The 13551-nt window shown below is 46.8% G+C and overlaps 1 protein-coding gene across 2 annotated transcripts in view; it reads left to right on the top strand.

Moving 5' to 3' along the window:
- FANCI (FA complementation group I) overlaps positions 1–13551 on the top strand; it is an 80380-nt gene that overhangs the window by 64796 nt on the left and 2033 nt on the right. For both annotated transcript variants that reach the window (XM_032391945.1, XM_032391944.1), the window contains exons 25-35: positions 2370–2536; positions 2884–2960; positions 3912–4028; positions 6442–6493; positions 7322–7449; positions 7545–7613; positions 7799–7892; positions 8189–8376; positions 8718–8771; positions 8854–8913; positions 12575–12646. In XM_032391945.1, the coding sequence (XP_032247836.1) occupies positions 2370–2536; positions 2884–2960; positions 3912–4028; positions 6442–6493; positions 7322–7449; positions 7545–7613; positions 7799–7892; positions 8189–8376; positions 8718–8771; positions 8854–8913; positions 12575–12646 (1078 nt within the window). The remainder of the gene's footprint in view (positions 1–2369; positions 2537–2883; positions 2961–3911; positions 4029–6441; positions 6494–7321; positions 7450–7544; positions 7614–7798; positions 7893–8188; positions 8377–8717; positions 8772–8853; positions 8914–12574; positions 12647–13551) is intronic.

Below are 13551 nucleotides of genomic sequence, written 5' to 3'. Positions count from 1 at the left end.
AAATAAAAACAGAACCCCTTGGGGCACCTGGGTGGCTCAGTCGTTAAGCGTCTGCCTTCGGCTCAGGTCATGATCCCAGGGTCCTGGGATCAAGCCCCGCATCAGGCTCCCTGCTCCGCGGGAAGCCTGCTTCTCCCTCTCCCCCTGCTTGTGTTCCCTCTCTCGCTGTGTCTCTGTCAAATAAATAAAATCTTAAAAAAAAAAAAAAAAACAGCATCACAAAATGTGAACTTCCTGGCGATAAATCTAACATGTAAGATTTATGTGATGAAAACTCTAAAACATTTGAGCAAAGAAGACCCAAGTAAATGTAAAGATACGCAGTGTCCACAGATTCGAAGGTTCAGTATCGTCAAGGTGTTAATTCTTCGCAGATTGACCCATAGATTCAACACAATTTTAATCACAATCCTATCAAGCTTTGTTAGTAATTGACAAGATGATTCTAGAATTTATGTGAAAATGTAAGACCTAGAATAACTAAAACAGGTTTGAAATAAAAGAACCAAGTTAGAGGACTCACTACCTGGTATCAGGTCATATCAAGTTACTTTATTTAAGATAGTGTGGTATTGGCAGAATCATTGGAGCAGAATAGATCAGAAATAGATGCCACAAATATGGTCATTTGATTTTTGACAAAGGTATTGAGGTAATTTAATGGAGAAAGAAAATTCTTTCAACAAATGGTTTTAGAACAGTTGGACATCCATTGTTTTAAAAAATGAACCTTTATTCATTCCACATGTCTTAAAAAATTAACTTGAAATGGGTCAAAGACGTAAAACCAAAACTTGTAAAACATCTAGCGGAAAACAGAAAAATCTTTGTGATCTTGTTTTCGGTAAAGATTTCTTAGAACACCAGAAGCACAAGCTATATTTTAAAAAAAAGAAATTTAACTCTGCTCTTTGAAAAACACTCTTAAGGAGATTAAAAGACAAGTCACAGATGAGGAAATATTTGCAAAGCACATGCCTGATGGACTGGTAACCAGAGTATATAAAGAACTCTCAAGTTTAATTAAGTTTAAAACAGCAAACAACCAAATTTAAAAATGGGCAAAATATATGAACAGATACTTGACCAAAGAAGATCTATAGATGGCAAATAAGGACACAAAAGGATGGTCAACATAATAAGTTCATAAACTTTAAAAAATAATAAAAAGATTGACAATACCAAAATGTCATGGTTGTGGAGGAATTTGAACTCTTTTTTTTTTTTTTTTTAAAGATTTTATTCATTTATTCATCAGAGGCACAGGGAGAAGCAGGCTCCCTGCGGAGCAGAGAGCCCGATGTGGGACTTGATCCCAGGACCCTGGGATCATGACCTGAGCTGAAGGCAGACGCTTAACCGACTGAGCCACCCAGGTGTCCCAAGGAATTTGAACTCTTATACACTGTTGATGGAAATGTAAAAAGGAACAACCCTTTGAGAAAACATTTTGGTATTCAAAAGTTAAACACACACCTACCATATGATCTACACATTTCACTCTTAGGTATTTACCCAAGAGAAATGAAAGCATATATCCATATGAAGGTTTGTGATTTGCAACTTTATCTATAATAGAATTTGGAAACAACCCAAACATCCGTATCCAGTTGAATGGAGAAACTGGTACATCTATACAATGGAATGCTACTTAGCAATAAAATGGGATAAACTACCCATACATGCAGCAACATAGGTGAATCTCAGAAGCATATGCTAAATTAACAGAGCTAGACTCAGAAGGGCTACATACTGAATGCTAGCATTTTTATATGCTATTTTGTAAACAGTAAAACCATAGGGACAGGGATCAGATCAGTGATTGTTTGGAAAATCGGGGGGAGAAAATCCAGAACAGCATAAGGGAACTTTTGGGATGACAGAAATATCTTGATTGTGGAGATGATTATACAACTGTATGTTTGTCCAGATTCATTGAAATGTACATGTACGGGGGCGCCTGGGTGGCTCAGTCGTTAAGCGTCTGCCTTCGGCTCAGGTCATGATCCCAGGGTCCTGGGATCGAGTCCCACATTGGGCTCCCTGCTCGGCAGGAAGCCCGCTTCTCCCTCTCCCACTCCCCCTGCTTGTGTTCCTGCTCTTGCTATCTCTCTGTCAAATAAATAAATAAAATCTTTAAAAAAAAAAAAAAGAAATGTACATGTAAGGGGTATGAATTTTACAGCATATAAAATTGAACCTCCGTGAACCCGACATTAATAAAATCACTTTTCTGGGGCACCCGGCTGGCTCAGTCAGTAGAGCCTGTGACTCTGGATCTCGGGGTCATGAGTTACAGCCCCACGTGGGTTGTAGAGATTACTTAAAAATAAAATCTTTTCATAAATAATGACTTTTCTTCTTTTTAGGGTCTTACTTTGGAGATATACTTCCATTCCTACTTCAGTGGAAGATTTAGGAAAGAAAGAAAAAGGAAAGAGCATCTCATTGCTGTGCTTGGAGGGTTTGCAGAAGATATTCAGTGCTGTGCAACAGTTCTATCAGCCCAAGATTCACCACTTTCTCAGGGCTCTGGGTGAGCATTTCAGCTTTGATAAATTGGCTTGTCTTGGTTTTTCTTTCTTAACCAAACCTCTTGATTCTATTTGCTAATCTACCAGAGGACACCTGAGAGCAGTCCTGTTGTTGCTAAGGAGTGACATCTAGTGGATTCAGAATTGGCATTTACTGGCTTTTACACGTGACCACAAATAGTGACTGGAAATTGAAAGATAGTGCTAAGAAACTGCAGAATGTTAGGAATACATTTAAATCTGCCCCCTGTCTTTTTTTGGCTTTCTAAAAATTTAGCTTAATATTAAAAGGCCAAAAAAGCATAGTGAGTCAGTCCATTTCAAAGATCACATTCTTTTCCTTTCCTAGATGTCCCAGATAATGAGGGAGAAGAGGTGGAAGGCAGTGTCAGTCACAGAGCAGCGTTCCAGATCCGGCAGTTTCAGGTAGGAAGCCTTGGCACGCTGCCCTGCTTGCCTGAGGGCCCCTAGAGGGACTGTCAGCTCGGCCAGCTGGTGGGAGCGGGGAGACGGCGAGCAAGTGGGACAGGATTTCTGGGTCATCGTCCAAGCAACAGGACATAGCTCTACTGGGTGGAAGGTAATGCATTTAAAAGGATTCTAGGGAGGATGGGTGTTGAGCCACCCCAACCTGCAGCACTGTTGCTTCCAAGAATCACTGTTTGAGTTGATATGAAGAGCTAGCCAGGAGCGCATTAAGGTGTGGAGTGTACGTCTTTGGTTCGTGTGCGTGGTATAGTTTGGCTTTGTCGGATTGCATAAAGACTGGACAGTGAAGCCTGTTAGTTTCTAACCATTTGTTGTCACACTATCATGACCTTCTGTCACAGAGGATTTCTTTAACAAATAAATTTAGAGTTCCTACTATGTGCCAGGGACTGTTCTAGGTGTTGGGGATCTAGCAGGAAACAAAAGAAACAAAATCCCTACCCTTGGGGAGCTTACACTGAGTGGGGAAAGAGACTGACAGACAAAAGAGAGCGTATTTCAGGTGGTGAGAGAGGAACGGGGCAAGGGAAACAGGGAAAGTGTGTGGGCAGTGCTGGGGCTGGGGCCCCATCTACGCCTGAGGTCAGTGGAGGGGCCTTAGGAGGTGATAAGCCACCCAAAGTTGGGTGCACTGTTCATTCCTAACGTACATGTGGCAGGGGGTTAGAGGAGAAGGAGTCTGTAGTTTTCAAGGAACAGTCAGATTTGTGGTCGGGAACAGGGTAGGAAACTACTTGTTTAATCCAGGTTTATTTTCACATTTTGTCCTCTGGAATTTTGATAGCTTTGAATCCTTTCTGTCCCCACCTTACGAATCTCTGGCTAGATTCTCTTCTCCGTGACAGGAACGTATCTGCTAACGTTTCCGTGTGTACCTTCCTTTCCCAGAGGTCCTTGTTGAACTTACTGAGCAGCCAAGAGGAAGACTTTAACAGCAAAGAAGCCCTCCTGCTAGTCACCGTTCTCTCCAACTTGTCCAGGCTGCTGGAGCCGTCCTCCCCTCAGGTAGAAGCACCACTTCTTCAGGCCCACGGGGCAGCCCTCAGCAGGCCAGGAGTATTGCATCTTCGAAGTTCAGTTGACTCTTGAGTAACACAGGCTTGAACTGTGTGGGTCCCCTTATACATGGATTTTTTGTGATCAGTACAGTACTGTAAATATATTTTCTCCTTAGGATTTTCTCAGTAACCTTTTCTTTTCTCTAGCCTACCTTATTATAAGAATACAGTATGTAATACAGCATACAGAATAAGCGCTAATCGACTGTTGATATGATTGGTAAGGCTTCTGGTCAGCAGTAGGCTATTAGTAGTCACGGTTCTGAGGAGTCAGAAGTTCTACGTGGAGTTTTGACTGTGCAGGGGTCAGCGCCCCTAACTAGTTTTCAAGGATGAACTGTATATACCTGAATGTCCTCTTTAAATCTTATCTTTAAGTAATAGAAGGTCTGGAATATGTACCTTCTTCACATGGTGCTTCTACCATGACATAATTACATGCAGCCGTGGAGGGCAAGAACATACTGCTTTTTGTTTGGCCACTGCCCTGACCCTTGTCAGCAGAAAGCACTGTAGAAAAAAGTCTTGTTTATCTTTGGTGTCTTCAACGTTCTCTGTGTTTTTACTCACTCTTGGTGTTTGCTCTTTTCTAAGATGAAAGTATATTAATTATCAATAAGATAGCTGACATTGAGCAGTTGACTTCCTCAGCAAGGTTAGCTGGTACAAAGTTTGGGAGAAATTCAACAAAAGGTTATTAAGTCAGAAAGCGAGACTACAGTCCCAAAGCAGAAAGAACTCTGTGAGATGGGTTGTGTGTATAAGCATGTAGGTATGCACACATCTGGAGAAATGTGTACCACATGAGCATGCACACACACGGAAGAGAAGGGCCACATTTTGTGGGCCTGTTCCGCTCAGGAGTGATTTCCCTATAGGATGACCAAGAGTCCTTGATGCCTAGGGGGTGTGCTACCGCATCTGCTTCCTGATCTGTGAGCAAGACCGGCTCCTCGTGTGAGCCCTTGCCTCAGGAAGAGCTAGTCCTTAGGAGACTGCAGCCCGGGAGCATGGTGGTGTCAGAGTGCTGAAAAGTGAGCCCGAGCTTCCAGTTCTTGTTCTTGGGAGCCCAGAGAAAGTCCCTCTTGCTAGCCACTCGCATCATCCTAGTGCCAAGCCGCTCCTCCCTGCTTCACTTTCTGCTTCATTGTTTCCTACCACTGCAGCGAACAGAGCATTAGGAAGGAAACAGCCACAGCGAAGTGGGGCTGGGGGAGGTTTGAGGAAAAATAGATGGATTTGGAAAGGCTCATATATACAGGAAAATACTTTCATTCAAAATTCGTTATCCACCCATCCCTGTAACTTCAGGGAATCTCTTTCAAATTTTTTTTTTAATTTAATTTTGGATGGATAATAAAGTCCTGTGATTTGAAAACCAGAAATGATAAGATTTGCAGTGAATGGTCTCCCTCCTGTCCCTGTCCTCCTCCACCTGTTCAGTTCTTTTCCCCCAAATAAGTAAATAACCTTTTTTAGTTTCTGATGGATCCTTCAAGAGTTCCTTTATTCCTGCGGAAGCAAATATGAATATAGATTCTTATTCCCAACTCTGTCCGTGTTCACACAAAAGCTTGTTTGCATCCTGCTTATTACATTTAACACCGTATTTTGGAGACCTTTTTATATCCATTCACAGAGACCTTTCAGAATTAGCCTCTGAATTTATTTTTTACCCCAACAGATCAAAATTTGAGTTTTTACTGGTCATTTTGCACTTAAGCACACTGCATTTCAGTGCCTTTGAGGCTGAAACCTGTTCCAAAGAACTGCTGAAGCAGCGAGCTTGAGCGTGTATCTGGCAGCTCAGGACCCTGCCGTCCCAAGACCTAAAGCCACCTCTCCTTACCTGAGGAAACTCCATCTGGTTGTTTGCCTCTTTTTCCCTTTTTTTCCCTACTCCCTTCTAACCTCCTCTGGCCTTTGGACTCCTAGAAGCTGATTTTGCTGCCTCTACGGCCCGGATCTTACTCTCCTCTCCTGCATCTCTCCATTAGATTGACCTTAAAAATGTCTCCGATGCGGAGAGTGTGTGGCATGGGAAGGGAAAAGGCGCATCAGCCCTAGACCGTGGTGGGAGTGGGGAGAGGAAGCTCAGGGGGGCAAGAACCCAGACGCCAGGACTTTCTGTCCTTAATGCGGGCACAGACTGAGAACTGAGTCATATGTTACTGTATTATGAGAGAAGGATCAGTAATTCTTCTTATAATTCTGGACTTATTTTTATGCTGTTCTTAGTAGATTACCACTTTGGATCCAGGCACATGTTTTGGCAGGTGGTGAGAATTGGAAAGGTCTCTGTAGTCTGACACCTAGATCTGTCTCATGGCATGTTTCTTTAATATCTGAATGCTCTCTAGTTTGTGCAGATGTTATCCTGGACATCGAATATTTGCAAGGAAAACAACCAGGGTAAGTTTCCTTCCTTATTTCCTTTTAGGCTTTATGTAAAATCATCATTCCCAATAGCATTTAAAAAAGGAAAGGTACTCATTATACAGTCACCAGAGTGACCAAAATGAAAAAGAGCCACGCCCATGGCTGGTAAGCATGCAGAGTGGTCGGCCCTCCCGTCCAGCACCAGCGGAGGGCTGCGTTCAGGAGCCGCCCAGGAGGACTGTTGGGCGGTGTCTGGTTACGGCCCGGCAGTCCCACTCCAGGCCCCACAGGCGGCCGGCAGCACTGTTCCTGTAGGCAGGAACAAACCCGTGTGTCGGTCAGCAGGGGAGGGGGTGGAAGGAGTGGCGATGTGCACACGCAGCCGAACCCTGAGCAGCAGTGAGGACAGCAAACCACCGACACACAACATGCAGGAATTGCACAAACATGCCTTTGAACAAAAGCTAGGCACAGAAGGAGTACTTCCTGCATGAGTCCATTTAGATCAAGTTCAAAATCGGACACAGCTAGATGTGATGGTAGAAGTCAGGAGAGGCAGGTTCCTTGCTGGGGCGAGTGAGGTAGGAGGGGGTTTCTGGGGTGTGGGTAGCATTCTGTTTCTTGATCTGGGTGCTAGTTCCTCAGCGATAGTGACTGGAGAATAATAGGAAACCTCTGCCTTCGTTGGGCCTACGGACAGGAGTGTAGCTTTGTGGGAGAGCTGCCTTGGATGGACTGTGTCCAGCCCTGGGATAGCGTACGTGGGACGTGGCAAGCTGCATTTCTGGTTAGGCCCCCTGTCCCCTGAAGAATGACTGGGTTAGAACTTACCTTTTAATTTGCTTTCCTTCCCACTCTTAGAGGATGCCTCGTTTTGCAAGGGCTTGTTGAATTTGCTCTTCAGCCTCCATGTTTTGTACAAGAGTCCTGCCATCCTGCTGCGTGACTTGTCCCAGGATATCCATGGGCATCTCGGAGACATAGACCAGGTACTGCAGCAAGCATTCGCTGCGACACCCTGAGTGGGGGGAGAGGTCGGGGGCCAGCCTTCCTCCAATTGCATCCCCTCTTTCTGCCTCCTCAGGATGTAGAGGTGGAGAAAACAGACCACTTTGCGATAGTGAATTTGAGAACAGCTGCCCCTACTGTTTGTGTAAGTGTGGACCCCCGAGCCGTGGGAAATGGCCTCGTCACTCCTTCCATTTTATTCCCTGTGAAGAGCACACTGTGGTGGCTCGTGTGCTGGGGCCCGTAGCCCACCCGCGGGTGCCCACGGTGCTTCTGTGAGGCCAGCAGCTATGCACAGGGAGCCATGCCAGGCATTCTTCTCTTTCACAGTTACTTGTTCTCAGTCAGGCTGAGAAAGTCCTAGAAGAAGTGGACTGGCTGATCACCAAGCTTAAGGGACAAGTGAGCCAAGAAATTGTATCAGGTAAGATGCATTCAGGGTGGAATGGAGAGAGTCCACCAAAATCCAGATTCGACGGTTGCGTAAACGTGCAGCTCGATTTGAGTCGGTTTGAGCCGGATTTCCAGTGTGATGGACAAAGTAGATGGTAGCGTGGCTTATGATGCAATGGCTGTTGATTGACTCTGCATGATGAATTACATGCTCGTTGTCCCTACAGATTTCCCGTTTAATCGCAGCTAGTGGATTTCTAAATCTCCTTCACTTTAACTAGAAAATAAGGTCAGTTGGTTTGAATGTGCAATTTCATTTCCCTTCAGACGAGGCCTCTTCTCAGGCAACCCTACCAAATCATCCCATCGAGAAAGCCATCATCGTACAGCTGGGAACTCTGCTTACCTTTTTCCATGAGCTGGTGCAGACGGCCCTGCCATCGGGCAGCTGTGTGGACATCTTGTTAAAGGACCTTTGCAAAATGTACACCATTCTCACAGCACTTGTCAGATATGTGAGTATCTGAGAGATGACCCGAGTCACTTCTGCCACGCTGCCCCAGCCAGCTGGAGACTCGGCCCGGGCAGCAGCTCACCGCAGTGGAACGCCCCCGTGCAGAGCTCTTGCCTGCCCCTGTGCGTGCAGGTGGTGGTTTGATTCTGTTGCCTCGGAGGCTCAGGAGCTTTGAGGAGGGGACGGAGGAAGCCTGGTGTCTAGGGTTCTCTGTGAATGTGCTGGCGTGTTTCCTTTTCCCCCTCCCGTAGCAGTGAGTCCCACCCCCTAGCTTGCTGACTCACCTGTAGGTGTCGGGACGTTGATAGAGGATGTGGGCTAAATCTGGGAATCTTTGGTTAGTATCTCCAGGTGTGTCAGAGCTCCGGAGGAATTCCCAAAAATATGGAGAAGTTGGTGAGTTGAAAATTCCTTTCCTAGGAATGGGGGAAGCCTTCTATTCCTCAAGTTACATTGGTTTCCTTCTCTTTTGCTGCAGGTGAAACTGTCCGGTTCTCATCTGACCCCCCTATGCTATTCTTTCATTTCTTACATACAGGTAAGTGATTCAGAGTCAATACCAAAATAGATCTTCCAGGAAGAAAGGACTCCTTGTGTCCCCAGGGGACTGCTTGATCCCGTGAGCCCAGTGTCCATGCAGTTTCTTCCCTCCTTACCATAAGCCAAAGGTGCATTTGGATGCAATGCTTGCATTTGGAGCAGGGAAGGAACACACATGCTGGGGCTGCGACTTGGTTCATTTCTGGGTGATTCTAAATCCGTGCCATGGGCCACCCTTTGGCGTGTGAGGAAAGTAGCAGTGAGCACATAAAGGGCTGAGGTCAGATGGTGCTGTGTATGTGGGAGCACCAGCCCTTTCAAGGAGCAGAGGGCAGCTGGGCTGTTCTTGTCAGGTGCCCAGACCCCTTTTCTTCTCTTCCTAAGTTAATTAAGTAATGGGCTCTTTCAGGATTAGGAGAAATTTTAAATGTCATTGAGTCACAAACACCACCAGGTTCTTGTCATACCTGACGACTGTTACTGTTGACTTAAACCAGGGATTTTAGGCCTCTGCATTATTGACATCTCTTGAGCCAGATAATTCCTTGATGTGGGGTCTCTTCCGTGCATTCTGGGTTATTTAGCAGCATCCCTGGCCTCTACTTACCCGATGCCAGGAGCAGCCCTCCAGTTGTGACAACGGAAAATGTCTCTAGAAATTGCCAAATGTCTCAAAAGGGCAAAATCATCCCCAGTTGAGAATCTCTGGCTTAAACACATGAAGACCCATGGTCTCCCAAGGCCACTTAGTCTAGTCACAAGTCAGATGAGAAGAGTATTGCAGGGCGGTTACTAATCTTCAGAGAACCAAGCAGATGTGCACTAATGGGTCAACCCCAGCCAAAACCCCAACTCCAGAACCAGTTGTTACAGCAGTGGATTGGAACCACTTTTGTAGCGATGCCCCATTTGCTTTCTGCCTCTGTGTTGTGCACGGGCACATCTTCCTGTCAGTAACCCCTTCATTCTGTGCATGAAGGGTGCTTCCTCCCCTCCCCTGGTGAATCCATGACCGAGTGGCCGGTCATCTGGGTTTGGCCAGAGGAGTTCTGAGTCGTGTGCTGATAGTTGAGGTTGTGTCACCTTGCCTTTTTTGTACCAGGTTTGTGATCTGGGTCAGGCCTCCTGTCTGGCCACAGGGTATGGCCTACTGTCACCAAGCTGTTGCTTCTGGTTCTCTCCTTTAACCCCACCTGCGTGCTTGCTCAGTGTTCACAAAGGTGACATCCTGTCAAGACACATCTCTTGTCTGAATAGAGGATGTATCCCTCCATTCCTCAGGTCAGGTTTGGAGTTCCCCATCTCCAGTGGGGCCCCATTTCACAGAGTACCCTGTATAGACCGAGACGGTCCTCATAAAAAAGGATTCTCTGAGAAGTGCTTGTACATATTTCTCATCTTAGAGATTTATGGTACCCGTGAGCATAGTAAAGTTGCCAAGAGGTCCAACAATAATTAAATATGTTCGTAGTAGTTTTCAAATCTGTTCAAGAACTTTTCTTTTTTAATAACAAGTGCTGTTTGGCAGAATAGCGGTCCAAAGAGTACAGCTTGGGAACCATCTTCATCTCACCAGAGCAGCGAACATGCAGAGAACCCTCACCTGGCTCTCTACGACCCTGGCCTGGTGTCATGTCAGGCTCTTCTCACTCAGCCCCTCATTCCTCCTCACCACCCCTCGTGATCGGTAGTTGCCCCACGGAAGCGATGGGAAAGGAGGAAGCGAATGCAAAGAACAGAGCGCTAGCTCAGAGGCAAAGACTTAAACCTGGGTAGTTTGACCCAACAACAGGGGTCAGCAAACTTTTCCTCTAGAAGGCCAGAGAGTAAACGTTGCAGGCCGTGGGCAGTCGCACTGTCCACCTCTCCCAGCGCACAGAGCCCGTGTGCAACTGCGTGTGACCACTCTAACAAGACTGCTTGGGAGGAGCAGCAGTGGCTGTGGTTTGCCAGCCCCCGCTCTAGAATCACAGCTGCTATTAGGCTATTGGAGGGGTTTGAGTTTGTGTTTCTGACCCCATTCTCAAGCATTATCTTCTGTGAGTCACCAGGCATCTCCCAGACTCTTCGCCCCCCCCACCCCCCGCCCACATTCACAAAAACCAATTTGTGTATTCTCAGGCCGCTCTCCCCCTTCCGCATCTACATTTGACTTAAAACTGTACTGACAAATCAGCTGATCCACAGGCAGACATTTTTCTCTGACCGTGAGATGTGCTTCGTGAGCAACCCTGGGCAAAAACCTATGGTTCCGTTAATTCCAATTCTCATCTAGAAACCAGGATTGCATTTCCCACATCTTTCAGGGAGCTGTTGATTCTCTTACAGCCCCTTCATTTTTTCCCCCACAGCCTTGGCTCTCAGTGGGAAGCAAGCAATGAAAACCAATACTCCCAAAACCCTTAGCATCGTGCTCAGAGCTGTGCACCTTTAAAAGATGCCTCTTGGGATGCTTGGGTGGCTCAGTCAGTTAAGCATCTGCCTTCGGCTCAGGTCATGATCCCAGAGTCCTGGGATCGAGCCCTTCATCGGGCTCCCTGCTCCGCGGGAAGCCTGCTTCTCCTTCTCTCTCTGCCTTTTCCCTCTGCTTGTGCTCTCTTTCCCTCTCTCTCAAATAAATAAAATCTTTTAAAAAAAATAGAAGATACCTCTTCTGGCTAGGATTTTAGTCATCCTGAATCAGCAGGAATGGGCAATGGACAGGGATTGATGTAAGGAGTTTCAACAGGGTCCCATCTCGGGTCTCACCTCTGGAGACACCTCGCTTCCCGCTTGGTCACATGAGTTCTGTCTACAGCTGCCTCCCTGCGCATCTCTTAAAAGGGCCTCACCCTCTACCCTGTGTTCCAGGGCTAAAGGTAGACTTCTTCACACCAGCCCCTCTGGAATCCCTGCCATTTCTCAGGTTCTAGAATGTGTGACGTGGATTAAGCCTCCTGCCTTTCATGGTTCCAGTGGTACGGTTCTCCCCATTTTCAGGTCTCTGTTTTTCATTCTTACTTGTCCCATGGGGCAGGGGTGTTCATTCTTAGCAGACACAGACGCCCCTTCAGGTAAAAGTGCCTGTTTTGTGTAGCTCACATGTGGTGCAGGTCTTGACTCTCTTCTGTTTTATCCTTGGTTCCCTTATTCTTTCTCCAGGAGCTCTTTATTCTGTGACATTTAAAACATAAGGAAGTGTTCCTATGCCCTTTAAACCCTTCTCAAGCACGTAACCACAGGGCACACAAGACATGGCTGAGGTCTGCCCCTAAGTGGCAAGACGGAAGGCCCTGGGAGCAGCCTCTCCAGCTTCCTCTCCTTCACGGAAACCCTTTGAGCCAACTGCCCAGTTGGGAAATCCCTGTTCCTCCCGCCATCCTGACAGCCCCCATTGTCATCATCCTCTGGCCTGGTATAAGAACAGTCGGTCCTGCCCTCACTTCCATGGGCTTAGTTGTAAGAGCAAAATTGTAAGCCTCCCAACAACAAAACCTCCAAAATATCTGAGGATCATGAAGTGTCACAAAATGTTCCCCATCTTCCAGCATCTGCCACTGGTTCTCTCTCCGCCCAGACTTGGTCCCCTCACCAGCCCCCCATATTCTGCTGTAATTACCTTTTTAGAAAATTCCCACCAGCGTCTTCAGAAATGAGAGAACTTGTTTCTATGTCTTTAGAACAAGAAGAGTCAGAGCCTGAAATGTGCAGGAGAGAAGAAGGGGAAAGCCGCTGCCGTTGCCACAGCCATGGTAAGCAGCCGCTGACCGGGAAACACGGCCATGCTGGGGAACCGTGACAACATGTGGTGACAGAAGCCAGTCACCAGGAGCCCACGCGAGGAGGGATTCCATGTATAGGACAGGTCCAGGACAGGCAGATCTAGACAGACAGAATGTAGATGAGTGGTTGTCCAGAGCTGGGGGTCCCTCCTGAAATGGGTACGCGATTCCTGCAGGGGATGAAAATGCCCTGAACTTGATCATGGAGGTGGTTGCACAACTCTCGATGTACTGAGCACTAGACTGTGCAGTGTAGATGGGTCAGCTCTGAGAAAAACGCGTGTGTGTGTGCGTGTGTGTGTGTGTGTGTGTGTGGTTTCTCAGCTCACAGATTGTTCAGAGGGCCACACACTTTATTTAGGAAGCACTCTTTTTTTTTTTTTTTTTTTTTTTAAAGATTTATTTATTTATTTATTTGAGAGAGAGAATGAGAGAGCAAGCACATGAGAGGGGGGAGGGTCAGAGGGAGAAGCAGACTCCCTGCCGAGCAGGGAGCCCGATGCGGGACTCGATCCAGGGACTCCAGGATCATGACCTGAGCCGAAGGCAGTCGCTTAACCAACTGAGCCACCCAGGCGCCCTATTTAGGAAGCACTCTTAAGCTCTGTCTTTAAAAAATGGCAATGGCTAAGGATTCTCATTGGGAAGGAGTTCTTTTAGGAAGAGTTAATGAGCCCAGAAGATGCTCCCTAAAGGACACACAAGGGGCGGGTGCAGGGACGAGAGCGCTCTAGGGCGCTGCTGGCGAGGGTGCCCGTCCGCAGCATCAGGGGGCAGCTGGGCCGTAATTGCTGAATTTCAGGAGTTCCGCACTTGTGCGCTTTCCAGCAGTTGTGTTTGCCTGGAGTGGAGACTAAAGGCCCACGTACAGGACA

The sequence above is a fragment of the Phoca vitulina genome, unplaced genomic scaffold, assembly GCF_004348235.1.
Source record: "Phoca vitulina isolate PV1807 unplaced genomic scaffold, GSC_HSeal_1.0 scaffold65, whole genome shotgun sequence".
Taxonomy (NCBI): domain Eukaryota; kingdom Metazoa; phylum Chordata; class Mammalia; order Carnivora; family Phocidae; genus Phoca; species Phoca vitulina.
This window is presented reverse-complemented; position numbering and strand designations above follow the sequence as displayed.